Source organism: Furipterus horrens, unplaced genomic scaffold (genome assembly GCF_987537825.1).
Source record: "Furipterus horrens unplaced genomic scaffold, mFurHor1.1.pri manual_scaffold_6, whole genome shotgun sequence".
NCBI lineage: Eukaryota > Metazoa > Chordata > Mammalia > Chiroptera > Furipteridae > Furipterus > Furipterus horrens.
In genome coordinates this window covers 91,259,467-91,274,936 of record NW_028327176.1, presented here as the reverse complement: position 1 = coordinate 91,274,936, position 15,470 = coordinate 91,259,467, and the positions used below count along the sequence as shown (strand labels likewise).

The following is a 15,470-nucleotide window of genomic DNA, read 5'->3' as shown; positions in this document are numbered from 1 at the left end:
TCACGATTGTTGGCTACTGCGGTTATCCGCGCTCCCACCCGCCGCCCTAATACAATTCTTGCGCGCAGACCGAGATTAATAATGGCGACAGGTGGAGCAGGTGAGATTAGCAGGACCTGAGTAGGGGACACGGTCAGAGACCCGGGGGTGGCCGCCCGCCTTGCTTTCCAATCTACACTCCTTCGCGCCGGCGTTTGGGCGGAGCGCTCTCCCCACACCTGCTCCCGGAGGGGCTCCGTTGAAGTAGCGGAGTCCCGGAGTGCCAGACCCCAGCAACTGGAGCGGTCCCGGGCTCAGCTGGCCGAAGGGAGTGCGCCCTGGGGCGGTTGGGGGCGCCTACGGTCCTGAGAGAGGCTGGATGGCGAAAGCGGGGAGCTGGGGGAGCATGGGAGATGGCCCGGGGTAGCTCTGGCATTGGGGTTCTGTGGACAAACCTGTTGGCAACCTGTAGGCCGAGGCAAGGGCAGGAGCCCTAAGCATGCTCCCTTAGCCAGCGGCCAGGCGGGGGCCCCACGCCCTACGCGGGGAGAGGCTGAGGCGGCCTGGGAAGGGGCGGGGGCTCGGCCGGGGGCGGAGGGACTCCGGGGCCGCGTACACAGCCCTGCAGACCGACAGCAGGAAACCGGCTCGCGCACCAGCAGGACCCGGAGAAACGCAGGCGCCCCGGCCTTTCCCTCCGACCCCCCGCCTTCAGTCCCGTTCCCACAAGTGCAAAACATTTACAAAGTGTTCAGTGCCCCGCAGGCTTGGGTCCCCGGGGCGAGCGGCCGTCCTTGCCCGGCGAGTGCACTGGATCGGTGCACCCGGCTCGGGCAGCTGGTTTGGGTTTGCAAGGGCGGGCAGAAAGCGCGTGTGCGAGCGAGCGACTACCGAGCCCGCGCCGAAACCCACGTCCCTCCACCACTGTCCTCGGGATAGATGGATCCATTTCTGCTTTCTGACATTTTCCCGCCGGGGGGTGGGGTGGGGGTGGCGGAGAAAGGGTGACATGGAGGAGGGGCGGGTGGGGGGGATAGCGAGAGAGAGAGAGAGAGAGAGAGAGAGAGAGAGAGAGAGAGAGAGAGAGAGAGAGGGAGAGAGGGAGAGTCTGCTTCCCCATCCCTGTTTTGTTTTCTCTAATTGGTCCTGGGGGAGGCGAGGAAATTGGACAGAGGCTGGACCGGGCGAGCAGGGCTGCCTTTAATTGGCTCCCTTTTTTTTTTTTTTTTTAACTGGAGGGGAATCAAACCGGAGAGCGAGCGACAAAGGGTGGGAGAGCGAGAGCCCGAACGCGGAGACGCGAGGAGGAGGGAGGAGGGGGGAGGAAGGGAGAAAGGGAGGGAAGAAGAGGAGGGGGAAGCGCGGTATGAAAAGCTCGGAGTGGGGAAAAAGCAGCACAGTGAAGCCCAAGTTGCGGAACGAGCGGAGCGCTCCCGCGGCCCAGAGCCCAGCGGCCGCCGCGCCCCGGAGCCCGGCCCGACCCCGCCCGCTCTGGGTCCCCGCCGGCGGAGGCCGCTGGGCGGGGGCGGGGACGATCAACTTGGGGCGCGGCGCAGACCCGCTCTCCAGAGAGCACCGAGCTCGGGAGCATTACGGCCGCCGCCAGACCTCGGGAGCCGAGTGCGGCGAGCGAAGGCGGCGAACGGCGCCCGCGCTGCAGCCCCGGCCTCGGCGGGAGCGCGAATATTTTTCAAACGACTCAAACTTTCCTTCTTTCCCCGCCTTCTGGGGTCTCTCTTGACTGGAATTGCTCTCCAGATTCTCGTGGGGCGCCCGGGCGCGATTCCTCCCCGGGGTTCCTTGGTGGTTCAGCTAACTTCCTGGACCCAGGGCCCCGTGGCTCTCTCCCCTTGGCCGAGCCCAGCCCACGCTGCTCCTCCGCTCGGGAGAGCCTTGGCTGGTGCTCCTTCACCCCCGGGAGGGCGCCCTGTTCGCCCCCTTTGGATCGGGCCCTTGAGCCCAGAGCACACGCCGCAGGACTGGAGACAGCGGATTAACCCGTACGGAGCCCCGGCCTCCCCGCCCCGCTCAGCGGAGGGGCGTCCCCTGGGCGGAAAAACGACAAGTTTATCAGTCGTCTCTGGCCTGTTGGATAGAAGCGCCACCGCCGACGCAGTGGGTCTCTGGCGCCCAGTACCTTGAGAGGAGAGCCCTGGGGACCCGGGGAAGACTTGGCGGCCGGGCTCCTCGGGCCGGGGCGCTGGCTGCTGCGCCGGGCGTGTGGAGACACCAGGGGCCGGGCCAGCGCCCCCTGCGTCCTCACTCGGGCAGCGGCCCCGCCGGAGGAGAAACCCAGATCGCCGCCTCCTCCTCAGTTTCCTGGTCTCCGTCGCCGGAGCCGCCCCCTCCGTCGCCTCTCGGAGAAGGGGAAGACGCAGGGGGCATCGCGGGGCCCCAGCGGATGCGCCCCCCGCCGCCTCTCGGGCTGCGCCGCCTCGCGGGGATGAAGTACCGGCCGTGAACATGGAGGTGACCTGCCTTCTACTTCTGGCTCTGATCCCTTTCCACTGCCGAGGACAAGGAGTCTACGGTAAGAGCCCTTGTCCCGCTGCACGCCGGCTTAGCATCGAGCGGAAACTTTGCAAGAGGCGCAAAGTGCGCGCTGCCGGGGTTTGGTAGGGGACCCCGGTTCGCACTCTGGAGTGGATGCCCGGGTCCCCGCCCTTTTCCAGGGCGCGAGGAGATCGAGCTAGCTGCTTTGGAGCATGGAGACGGGTCGTCGGGTCTGGCTTGAAGCTGGCGATACCAGGGGGAAGTACCCACTTTCTCAAACCCTGTCAGGGGCGGGAGTGGCTCGGTACCCTGGAGAGCACCCAGTCGTCTCCGGAGACTCCGACAGATCCCACCCCGGGGGCTGGGGCAGAGGCTTGCACCGAAACCTGGTTCTACCCCGGCTTGGCCTCCGGAGTGGAAGCCGAGCCGAGCGATGCGCAACCCGGAGTTGCGCGCGGCTTGCGGGAGAGCTGGCTGCCGGCACCGCCGTGGAGCCCAGGGCTGCCTTCCCCGATCTCCGGGAGGCTTCGCTTCTTTTACTCGCTTTTTAACTGCCCAAACGGATGCCGTATCGCCTAGATCCGGCGCCGAAATCCCCGTCATGCCTTTTTGAACCTCTCCTTAGCCAGTTCTTCCTGTCCCCGGTTCCCAGCTACAAAACCCCAGCCCCACCTTCCTTCTCCCTGTACACACACCAACACACGCGCGCGCGCGCGCGCACACACACACACACACACACACACACACACACACACAGTCTCCAGGAACACACACGCGCGCGCGCACACACACACACACAGTCTCCAGGAAACGCAAATTCGATTGTCCAAACTCTCCCTCCTGCCCTGCAGTTTTGCTCCCGCGTCCCCACTCCTCGCTCCAGGGCGCCAAGGGGACTCCAGTCACCCCTTCTCCTTTTCTCCCGTGGGTTTCCCTGGGAAGAGCTCCGAGAGCAGGCGTCATCCCTCTCAGGAACCCTCCCTCCGAGTTCTAGAGCCCGAAATGCCCTTATTCCACAACACAAAAAGTCAATCTCTGGGCCCAGTGGCCCTTCTCCTGACTGCAGGGCGGTCTGTCTAGGCCACTTTGTAATGATGTGTAGCTGGAGTGGGGCGCATACTTGTTCTTTCTCTGAGCTTGAGGGCCTACTTACTTGCCTTTAGCGATCAGGGGAGAGTTTGCTTTCCTATTGGTGGGGGCCAGAGGCTTTGTCCCTTTCCGCTCAACACAAAGACGCACATGCACACACATGCACACTTTTGGTTACCAGCCTCAGGTGCAGATGCTAAACATTTCCTTCTGGGGGTACCTCACAAGAGGGACGGGTGCCAGGAGGGGTTTCTGGAAGGTGACTTGCTAGCTGGCTTGGGCTTAATTCCTTGGGGAGGCTGGCCCAGGCATCTGGCCAGACTGCTTCTTAATTAGTTTGTGTCTCTTACTGCCTGGCCCTTTACATAGGCTAGAAAAGGAAAGAAAGAGGAAGAATGTATCAGGGACTGAGAGAGGCTGAGTTATGGAGAGGAGGTCACTGAAGAGGTCCCAGAGGCCTCAGCCTCTCCAGTGTAGGGAAAGACATCAGGGATGGGGGTGGGGGGGTGGGGGTGTTGTTTTCTTCTTTCTCCTGAAGATTTCCCTACAGCCTCTCTGTTTCCTTAAGAGGTAACCTAAAGAGGGACATCAATGAGTCCTTTTCCTCTTTCTCACCACACCCCAAGGAGCTCTGGAGAGTGACTGAGAGCCTTTCCGTTTGCTGGGGTCCTCCACCCTGTCCTCCCTCTGAGTGCCCTTGAGTGGATCTGGCAAGCCCATCATCTTCTGCCCATCTTTCTTCTCCATTCCCTCCACCTTCTCCAGTCTTCTCCAGGGCTGCATGGGGGCACATTTTAAAGAAGAAGCTCCTCGGAGTCCAGCCTGGAAACCCCAGTGATGAGGGCAGGGAGTGGGAGAGAGGTGCAGTGATCTCTGCAGACCCTGATTTCAGAGTACTTTTCAAAAGATTTTATTTATTTATTTTTACAGAGAGGGGAGGGAAGGGAGAGAAAGAGGGAGAGAAACATGGCTCTGCTGCCTCTTGCATGCTCCCAACTGGGGACCTGGCCCGGAATAGACCTGGTGACCTTTCAGTTGACAGGCTGGCGCTCAATCCACTGAACCACACCAGCCAGGGCTGCTCCCTTTTCTTGGTATTTTCTCCCCTCCATGTGCCTGAGTCCAAGCTGCTCTCACTCAGAGTGAGTCAGGTGGGTTGTGTGCCTTGGGGCCAACCCTGGACTCCTGGATGACTTTCTTTCCACCTGCCCTTTGAGAATGTGGCTCCAGGGAGGACGGGGGCCTCAGGGAAATTGCTGGATGGAAAGTCTTTACGGAGGTGGATGGAGAGAGAGGAAGACCTAGTATGAGGAGGAGGGTGGCAAGGAGCTACTGAGTTCCTTGTGATTCTAGAAGCTTTGGCCAGATACAGCAGAAGGGAGAACCGCTGCAGCGCGCGGTCTAGGGTAAGAAATAGTATGGAGAACTCACTTTCTGCTCCCTCCCCCACTTTCCCTCTCTGTCCAAAGCAGGTGAAGTAATTGAGAAAGAGTGGAATGTGGGGTAAGAAATGGTCACTAGTGTCCATCACTGTATGCCAGCACCCAGCATGGTGCCTGCATGCAGCAGGAGCTCAGCAAATATTTGTTGCAAAAATGTAGGGCCATGGTTTGGGAGGAGTTTGAAGAAATGCTTCGTCAAATTCTTTCTTTCCAGGAAGTCTGTCTGTTTGAGATGGTTTGCTGCAGGGTAGTTTGGCATTCTTTGAGGGTCTCTGCTTTGGGTTTGTCAGGGAGTCTTAGGCTGGCGGTTGTAGGGGACCTCAGGGAGAAGAGGGAAGAAGCTGGAAGCCCAGTGCTGCCCCTGCAGTAAGGATGGAGGCACTTTTTACTCAAGACACCCCCCCCACACACAGACAAAAGAAGTGTGCCCTGGGGAGGAAACCCTCATCTCTTTCCACTCTGTCCCAGGCCAGTGTGGCTGAAGGAGGGCAGCTTAGCAAACCTGGAAGTTGAATTGAAGAGAGGAAGAGCAGGATGTGGAGGGCAAACCCGGCCAGAATCTGGCTGGACCTGTGACTCGCTGCTGAGGCTGGTGGAAGCCAGGGGCCCGGAGCCCTATATCAGGCTTCCCTCTGAGCATTCTCTTGCCGGCTCTGAGCTGCGCTGTCTGCAATAGGACTGGGGAAGCGCTCTCAGCCTGGCCAGGTGGCTTCGCTCTTCTTTGGGGCACAGATGCTACAGCAGCCGAGTACTAGACCAGATGGTCCATTTGGAGCTGGTTCCCTCTTTCCTCCTCACCTCCCCATCTCCTGGCCCAGTTTGTTGTGCTCCAGGGTAGATCCTATAAGCTGCTTTCTGGCAGCCCAGGATGGTGGGCTGGCCCCAGAGGCTTCGTTCTGGGCAAAGGCAGTAGCCCAGTGAAGGAGGAGTATCCTTTGTGAGGGCAGCATCAGAAGCCAGAAGCAGCTTTCTCTGGCTTCCTTATCTCCTTATCTCCTCCCATAGCTGCTGGACTTCCCACCAGGGGCAGGTTGAAGGGATTCCTCTCCCTTATGAAAACACAACAAACCTCTGGATTATTTAATATGCAGAAGTGGGAATTGACATTATCCTTAAGACAGGTTGTTTGCAACTTACTAGTGGAAGTCAAAATATTTCACTAAAGGTGTCATCAGAAACTACTATCCTATGCTAATTTTTGTGGGAACATGAAGACAGATGTTGAATAATTTGACAAGAGCAACATAGCTTACAGAATTATCACCAAGTCAGGCTTTTTTCCCTCCTCTGAGGGGTGCGGAGAGGGAATTTCAGGAAGTGTGTCTCCCAGTGCCGTCTTCTGGGTGTTGATCTAGGTGTGAGTACTCTTGGGATTTTCACTAGAATTTCTACTCTGTGTCCTGAAGCTGCCTGTCCAGATATTACTCTCCCCTTGGAGAAGGCATTGCATCAGAAAACTCTGGTACCCTAAGGGCTACCAGAAAGCTTAGGGTTTTCCACATGTACTCAAGAAGGTCCATGCCTCTGTCCTTCCTTCCTTGTCACTTAGAACAACTGCATGAGGGCGAGGGCTTTGTGTCCCCAAATCCAGGCTGTTCTGTTTGCTTTGCCAGCATTGTCTGTACACCTGTCAATTGGTGTTGGCCCCTGAGTCTGCCTGAGGGCTCTCCAGTTCCAGAGTCAGACCTAAGAGCCCCCTAAGGGTCAAGATCTGCAAGATTTTTCATTCTATGAATCGGTGCTTCCTGGCTGGTGGGGGTCCTGGGGGGTGGTGGGGGTGGTTAGAAAGGGTTTTATTAGTCAGGAAAGCGCCCTTGACGAGGCGGGCTGTGGACATGCCAAGGACCTCCTTGTAATTGGCCAGGCTTGGCTGTGAGCTGCTGGGGCCGGGTGGCAAAGCCTCATTTAAAGCCTGGTATTAGCTCTGCTTTTCTGGAACATGGAGGGACGGGCGGGGGGGCTCCATAGGGAGAATGGAGGGAGCTAATCACAGCAGCCAAGGCCGGCAAATGAATGATGCAGGAAATCAATACCTGGGTGTGGGAGTGGAAATCTGGGCAGTGGTAGCAGCCATGGCTTCTGTGGCTGCCCGGGAGGCACAGACGCACCTGGGAGGAGCAAGACAGAGACAGGAGTGTGTTGCACCCTCCTCTGCACTTCACATCCTCCCCACGCTGCCCCCAATCTTCTGCCTTCCTCCCCATCCCCACTCCAGCCTTGCATCCCCTTGTGGCTGGGCTCAAGGAGGTTGGGCCAGGAGATGCCCACCTAGCAAAGATAGGGGAGCTGGAAGATGGAACCTTGGGCCTCTCGGTCTTGGAAGAGCCCTGCCTGGTTCCTACCTGCCTCTCTGTTCATAGCCTGACTAGGCTCCAGGTTCTGGGATGTGTGCCTGGGGACCCAGCCCTGTACACCGGGCACTGCCACTCCAGATGTTGCCAGCAGGGGGCGGGCTTGGCCACCACATTGCTAATTGCTTCTCCTAGGCTCCCTTGGCCTCAAGACTCAGGAAAGATGAGACATTCTAATTCTTTAGCCTGGAGCCAAGGTGGGCACCTTAGGCCTTCTGCAGCTCTTGCCTCCCTCCAGCTCTCATGTTTCCTCTCCCAGTGTCCCAGGACATTCACTTGTGGCCAAAGTCATACTTCCTGCCCTCTAGGCCAGGGGAGAGCCCTATGGGGACGGATGGTGGGCTTCTATCCAGGTGGGGCTGTGTGCAGAGTGGAGAATGGTGCCCTGCCAGCGTAGCCTCTTTGTGAACCTGGGGTGTGTTCCTGCCCTGCCTCTTCCCCCACATCGTCAGAAGATCCTGTTTTGCAGGCATGCATCTGCTGATGGCAGGTACTAGCCACTAAAGGGGCCCCTTTTGCATTTAAATTCTGAAATAGAGGCAAGCATACTGCCTAACTCAAAGAAGTGATCATTTAAAAAACAAAAACAATCCTGGCTGGTGTGGCTCAGTGGATTGAGTGCTGGCCTGTGAACCAAAGGGCTGCTGGTTCGATTTCCAGTCAGGGCACGTGCCTGGGTTGCAGGCCGAGTCCCCAGTTGGGGGTGTGCAATAGGCAAACACACATTGATGTTTCTCTCCCTCTTTTCCTCTCTCTCTAAAAAAATAAATAAATAAATAAGATTTTTTAAAAAACCAAAACAACGAAATCTCCCTTTTCCCCAGGTCTATGAACAACATACACCTCTTTGCAAAACAATCAGAGAATACATACAAATATAAGGAAGAGAGTAAAATTCACTTGACATCTTGCCATGCCCTTAGTGACGATTCTTTCAGGCATGTTTTTGTGCAAAGAGGAACAAACTTTTCAGGGAGAATCATTGGTTATAACAACAATCCCGGAGAGGTGTGTAAGTGCCACACGCCTTACCATATGGTTTCACAGCCCTCCCTGCATTGCTTACATGACACTCTGAGAGGTAGCATAGCAGGTCCGATTGCCCCCATTTAACAGAGGAAGAAACACAGCTGGTCACACAGCTAGTAAGACATGGCTCTGAGACTCCATCCCAGTGGATCTTCTGATTTGGGGGCAGGAAAGCAGTAGGGTTGCTCCTCCCCATTCATTAAGTATCTACTTAGTGTCGCCCTTAAGAAAGGCCTTGTTCTGGGAATTGACAGGTCTCTGGGATGAATGAGGTGGAGGTTCTGCCCTCAAGGAGAAGGGTGGGGACTTGCATACTAGATGGTGGTTCCTGGAAGGTCTTGGTAGGTGCCCTGTGGCCAGGGCAGGTTAAGGGCTGTGGGCATTCGAAGGGGAGGGAGATGACTTTCAAGGCCTTGTGGAGAAGGGGGCACTTGAACTGTCCTCGACAAAGACAAGAAAGGACTGAGAATGGCGCCCCAGGAGGAGGCAGAGGCGCAGAGGAGAAAGAAGCTGGGTGTGTGTGGGGAACAGTATCCTTCTGCTGGGCTGGGGCATAGGTTGCAAGGGAATAGAGACCATCAGAGTTGAAACAGTCAAGGCATGATAATAAAAATCACTATTGTTTACTGCCAAGCAGAGATCATGAATGTGCACTGTCTTCATTCATCCTTGCTGCAGCACCTGCGAGAGGCGTGCGTAGCCCATTTGCCCACGAGTAAACTGAGGGCTCGGGAAGGTGAAGTTCCTTGTCCACATGGCAGAGCTGGGCATCAGATCTGCTGATGGCAAAGCCTTTGCCTGCGGGGAGTAGGCTGGAATCCTGGGTTTGGGAGAAGCTGTTGGGAGGGCCTTAAGCAGGGAGACAGGTTGATGTGAGCTCTGTTTCAGGCCAGGTGGCCATGCAGCAGTATGTTTGAGGAGGCCAGGGTCAGGAGAAGGGAGACTGGTCAGGAGGTCTGCAGCTGTCCAGGGAAGTCATAGTGAGAACTTGGTCCAGGGTAATGGCCGTGAGAATGGACAGGAGCGACTGGGTTCAAGAACTGCAGTCATTCCACAAACATATGAGTAAAGACTCTGTATAGAGCTTGAGATATATGGGGAGACACAAGTTCTTGCTCTCCTAGGGTTTGTATTCATATTGAGGGGAGACAGACAGTAACCAGGTCAATGAATAAGTATGTGATGTATCCTATGGTGATGAGTTCTATGAAAAAGGGATAAAGCACCCAAGGGGCAAGGAGTGGTAGACTATGGTTCAAATTCATATACAGTGGCTGGGGGAGGACTCTTTGAATAGATGCCCCTGGAACAGAGATCTGAAGATGCCTGGGGAAGAGGGAGGAAGCCCAGTGGATACCTGCAGGAAGTGTATTCTAGGTAGGAGAATAGCCAATGGAAAGGCCCTGGCGTAGAAGCATGCCTGTCTTGTTTAGCCACAGGAGGAGTCAGTATGGCTGGAGTGGAGGGAGCCATGGGGAGAATTGCTAGGGCCAGATTGTTGGAGGCTATATAAGGCCTGTGTAAGGCTATGTGGGGACTTTGGCTTTTGTCCTGAGTGAGGTGAGGAGCCACAGAGGGTTTTGAGCAGCGGAGGGACATGAACTGACACCTTCTTAATAGAATCCTGCTGGCTGTCATGTGAGAATAGACTGTAAGGGGTTGTGTATTGGGGAAGGAAGCCAGTTAGAGACTGGTAAAAGGTGAGAAGTGAGACTGTACAATCTTTAGGTCCTAAACATGCTTCAGGAAGAGCTCAGGCAGGGGATAGGAGCTGAAAATGGCCCTGAGGTTTGGTGTTGGGAGGCTTGGCACACCATGGCATTGAGGGAGAGCAAAAGGCATGGGAAGTCAGACGGGTCTGGGGCAATGCAGTGAAGCAGTTCAGAGCCTGGACTTCTGGTGAGAACCCAGGTCTGAACCCCGGCTCTGCCCGCAACCAGCTGTGAGAGCCCAAGTTCCATCTGCTTCCTGAGGGGTGGCTTGTCCATAGCTCAAATGGAGACCGTTGTTCCCGCCCACCCGCTGCATGGGTTTGTGATGAGACAGGGCCTGGGAAGCCTGAGCACTGTGCCTGCGCTTAGCGAGGCCACAATAAATAGCTTTATTTTCATGACAGTGCCAGTGCATTTTGAACGTCATGGGGTTGTGGTGTGAGAGGTCTGGGAGAGATCTTGCCAGGGCTGGTGAAGTGTGTTGATGCTCAGGACGCAGATCCGCTATGAAGAGGTGGATTTGCACATCTGGGTTTGTGTGCACAGAACTGAACCAGGAAGTGGAATAAAATTGCCAGGAAAGAGAGAGCGGCATGAGAGGGGACACTGAGCTGAGACCAGCACCCTGGAGTGGGAGGAGAAAGACTAGACAGAACAGGTGGCTTCAGGGAGGTAGGAGGAGACCCGTGAGGGGACAGGGACTGGAAAGCCAGGGGAAGCGACAGAGTCTGAGGGAGGAAGGGCACCTGAGGTGGGGGAGGAAGCAGAGGTAGGGCCATCTGGGGACTGGGAGGTTGGCAGGAAGGCAGGGTGGACATTAAGAGCAGCCCCTTAATGTCCAACAAGAAGGCGCTAGGGGTTTGCAGGTCCTGATCCAGTGGGCCTGGGCGAGGCCAAGAGTCTGCGTTACTCCTGGGGTGATGCCAGTGTTGCAGGCGCGTGGGCCAGTCTCTGGATGGCAAGGGCATACAGGAAGGAGGACTGGACACACATGGGCAGACTTGGGTTGGAGGACAAGGTGGGCAGTGTGCAGCCTCTGAGAGACCCTGGGCCAATATCTCACCTCGCTGAGCCTCAGTTTCCCTACCTGGAAGACTGGTTCAGACACACCTACCCCTTGGAGTTAGAGAGGAGTCCAAGTGATAGCACTTGGTAAACTCTGAGGCAAACTATGGGGTCTGTGTTTCAGGAGAGCAGAGGGGGTGGCAGGCAGATGTTAGGGAGCCCCGGGTGTGGGTGGCATGCGGAAGCCAGAGCTGCGGGCTGCGCTTTTGAGAGATGTGGCAGCCCAGCAAAGGTGACTGACCGCAGGTCCCCTAAGAAGGCCCAGCCGTGGGCCTGTGGGAAGCTGGGGTTAGTGACCTCAGTGCAAGGGTGCAGGAGGGTCAGGGGGAAGGGGTGACTTGGCAGGCATGACTTAGCCAGCTTTGGAGATTCCACCTCAGGCTCTTCTTGGTTCCTTTCCAGTCCCAGAAACTCAGCCAAAGCAGGCTTTGATTATCTGGAGGATTGGAAGCTGTGTAGAGAAGTGCCTCTCAGCTCTGGTGGTCTGTCAGAACTACCTGGAGAGTTTTTCAACAACAGATGCCCGACTGAACCCCCAGACCTCCTGAATCAGAAACTCTGCAGGTTGTGTCAAGGCAGCTGTGGTCGCAAGAGCTCTCCAGTTGGTGCTCGGGCACAGCTGGTGTAGACAGTGCATCGGAATGAGTCAGGCCCAAACAGCTGTCTTCTGCCCTGGGGCTTTCTGCGGGCAGTTCTGGGTTTTCCAGGTCACTGCCCAAGCTTTGTTTCAGCCAAGCTCAGGTGGACCCTGAGGTCTTTAAAACACACACACACACACACACACACACACATTTGTTATTTTAAAAATTATGAACAAGGAGACTTTCTATTTTAATAGTGGTAACTGGAAGGTCCAGGTCAGAAGCTTGGGATACCAACCCCTCGCCCTGCTTCTAACCAGGGAATTTTCGGTCCCAAACCCGAGAGACTGAAAGAAACTACCCCAGAAATGCTGCGTTCATGGATTTGCAATAGGTAAACCCTGTTACCTTTTGGAAATGTGTCCCTTTTGCTTATTCTCTTCCCTGTTTGGTTTATAAATAAATGAAAATTTCAGAACTGGACTACATTGTGGCAATTCAGTGTAACCCAAGCAAATAGTTCAGGAGTACCTGCTAAGCATCTGGAAGGGTGGTGGGTGCTGTGGCTGCAGAGGTGAAGGGCACCTGCACCCCCGGAGCTTGCAGTGGAGTGGGAGAAGGCAGCCTTTTCCAGGGTCCTCATTTTTCAGATGGAGAAGCTTGAGTGACTTGCCAAAGGCCCTACAGTTGGCAGGTAGCGGAGTCAGGATTTGAACTCAAGCCTGGCTCATGCCAAGTCTAGTGCCTGCCTGCTGCTCTGAGTGTGAGGTTCCTCAGGGCAGAATCAGCTGGTTTTTGTTCCCTGGGCTGTGCTGTGGAGTTAGGAATCTCTTTCTGTTGCTAGAAACAAAAACCTGGTGACAGAGGCTGCAACAAATTAAAGTTGACTTTCTGAAGTTCAGAGCTAGGCTACCTGTGGCTGCTATGGTGGCTCCTTGGTCACTGGAGAGCCAGGCTTCCTTCAGCTTGTTGCTCTGCTCTGCTTACGGGGCTCATTCTCAAACTTTGCTTCGTGTTAGAATTACCTGAGGAGTGTTTAAAAGTCCCAAGGCCTAGGTCATACCTCTTACCAATTAAATTAGAATATCTGGGAGTGGGAAACAGCTATTAGCATTTTTTTTTAAAGATCCCCAGGTGATTCCAATGTGCAGCAAAGCTTGGGAACCCCTGCTTTCAGGCATTTTGCCTCAAAGTCACCAAAGGGCTGCTGGGGCTCAGCCATCATGGCACATTCCAGGTAGGATGAAGGGAGGGACATTTAAAAGAGCGGGCCTACCAGCTGAGTCAGCTTCCTTTAAAGAGCTTTTCCAGAAACCCCCTTTCCATGACTTCTGCTTGTATCTCATGAGCCGTTCTTCGCTGCAAATGAGGCTGAGAAGGGCACATTCTCACCTAGGAGAACATCAGGGTTTAGTTAGAGAGAAGGGGAGAGTGGCTGTTGGGTAGGTAACGTGCAGTCTTTACGGCAGGTCCCCTCCTCAGGGTCAGTTGGTGTCTCTTGAAACGACGGAGGATTTAGATAGATGTGAACACCGCTGTCCTCCCCCGTCTTTTCCACCACTCTGCTGCCTAGCTCTGCAGGGTGGGGTGGGGTGGGGTGGGGTGGGGGGCAGGGCCCTGGCTGCTTTGAGGATGCCCAAAAAGAACTAGAGAAGACTGAAACCCAGAGCAGGGGAGAGACTTGCTTGGGGTCACTCAGACCTTCATGCAAGGTCCCAGCTTCCTGTCTGCCAGCACCCTCCTTCCCTCCTCCCCACCCCACACCCTGTTCACACCTTGTGACATTGTTGATTTCTGCTGGTTGGTACCTCTCTCCTCTGGCAAGTGACTCCTTTCAGTATCAGCCACAGGAGAGCTCTGTGGACCCTCCTGATTTGGGGGAACAGAAACTAAGGGGCTATGCCAGAAGCCATGGACCAGAGAGTACTGTAGAGATGATCTAGCGCATCTTTCTGGCTCTTGGCAGGCCAACGCCCACGTGAGACCTGGGGAGTGCTCAGTGTCTCTGGTACTTTGCTGTTGGGAAGTTCTTCTCATTGTCTGACCTTAATTCAACTTGCTGTAACATAACCTCTTGTCAGAAAGATTCAGGAGCTAAGGCCTCCACGCTGAACTTGAATATCTCCTTGGCCCTGAGACTTTCCCTGTGTGATTCTTAAGAAACTCTTAATGAGGCACTCTTTCCCATCTCTGAGAGGGATGTCAGGAAGGCAGATGTGGGGAGGAAGCTAGATTCTGGTGGCCTCATCTACCTGAGTTTGGTTCTGGTGTTCTGGTAAAATGGTGACCTTGGGGAGGTCAGTTTACCTTCTAGCAAAATATATAGGTGTCCAAGGCCAGCTAAAGTTCTGGGCTGTGGTAAGGCCTGGCTTTACTCTCCTTTCTGGAATAAGGCCACAGGGTAGAGACAGAGAAGGCCGTGAGTTGGGGCCTGAGGGTGGAGGAAGGAGTGAGCTCACTCAGCTGTCTGCCATTGGCCCCAAGTGACTCAGAAGGTGATCTTTGAGCTTCAGTGCAGGAAGAGGCTGAGACCAGAGAAGGTAAATGGGTTGTCAAGATCATACAGCAATTAAGTCCCAAGGCTGAAGTTAAAAGCTGTGTCAAGGGACTTGATAGCTGGATTTTTCTTATTCTCCTATATAATCTTGTAGGCTCAGGAGAAGCCAGGGCATGTCTACATGGTATTTGTAAGTTCATTTTATGCCCGCATCTCTATAATACTCCCCTCACTGCTGCAAGCCCCATTTCTTATTCCCAGGCCTCCTTGCATCCAGACTACAAAATAGGGGGGCTCTTTCTGGGTCCAGGACTCCTGGTTGGATGCTAGACTCCCTTAATGAAATGTCAGGGAGGCCCTGGGAGCCCCCTTTTTGTGGGTGGAGGAGGTGACCAGCTTGGCAGTATGACCTGGAGTTTGCTGCTAGTCTCTGTCACACTGCCTGTGGTCCCCTTGAGGTTTACCAACAAGTCACCCAGCAGTAACACAGCCCCAGTTTCCAGGACATTGCTCTGGGCATACCGTGCTGCCCTCGAGCCTTTTCCCAGTGGCTCAGGTTGATCAGATGAGCTGGATCTTGAAGCATTGGGATTCCGGCAAGGAGGCTTCCAGAGAAGCGGTGGATGGAGGTAGAGTGTGCGTGTGCACATGCGCGTGTGGTTGTGGGACAAGATGAGGGCCCTAGGTTGTGGCAACGTGAGAGCTTTAATACGGGACACCGTGATGATCGGAATTGGCTTGGACTCATGGTCTCAGTTTGGGTTCCCCAGAAGCAGATGCTGAGATAAGGCACCAAGCGCAGGTAGTTTGTTTGGGAGGTGAGCTAAGGAAGCTCAGGTAGGGAAATGGGGATGTGAGATGGGGAAGCAAAGGGAACCATTGTCAAGCCAGTCACCTCCATGTCTCACTGGGGATCTCTGGGACACTGTAAAACACATCGTGGTGAGGGAGCTGGGGCAGGTATACACCCACTCCCATCTGTCGCTGGTTGCAGGCTGCTCCTGGGCATGTTAATCCCTGGTGCTTGTAGCCGCTGTACAAGCAGGCAGTGGGACTCTAGCCTCAGGAGCTGCTGCTGTGCATGGCAGTGGTCAGAGGAGGCGACGGCCTAGACTTCATCCTGCCCAAGCCTTTGTCCTGCTTTTTCAGAACCAAGCCTGTTTTGCTGAGCCCTTTGTTTGAAGGTCTTGTCCTCTGGGCTGCATGTAGAAGCCCTGATTCCAGGCAGAAAA

General features: G+C 55.3%; 1 protein-coding gene across 1 annotated transcript in view; it reads left to right on the top strand.

Moving 5' to 3' along the window:
* Positions 1 to 1,511: 1,511 nt before the first annotated feature.
* Positions 1,512 to 15,470, top strand: part of MDGA1 (MAM domain containing glycosylphosphatidylinositol anchor 1) — a 54,525-nt gene continuing 40,566 nt past the window's right edge. The window contains exon 1 of the mRNA XM_090282334.1: positions 1,512 to 2,509. Coding sequence (XP_090138460.1) covers positions 2,443 to 2,509 — 67 coding nt within the window. The 5' untranslated portion in view covers positions 1,512 to 2,442. The remainder of the gene's footprint in view (positions 2,510 to 15,470) is intronic.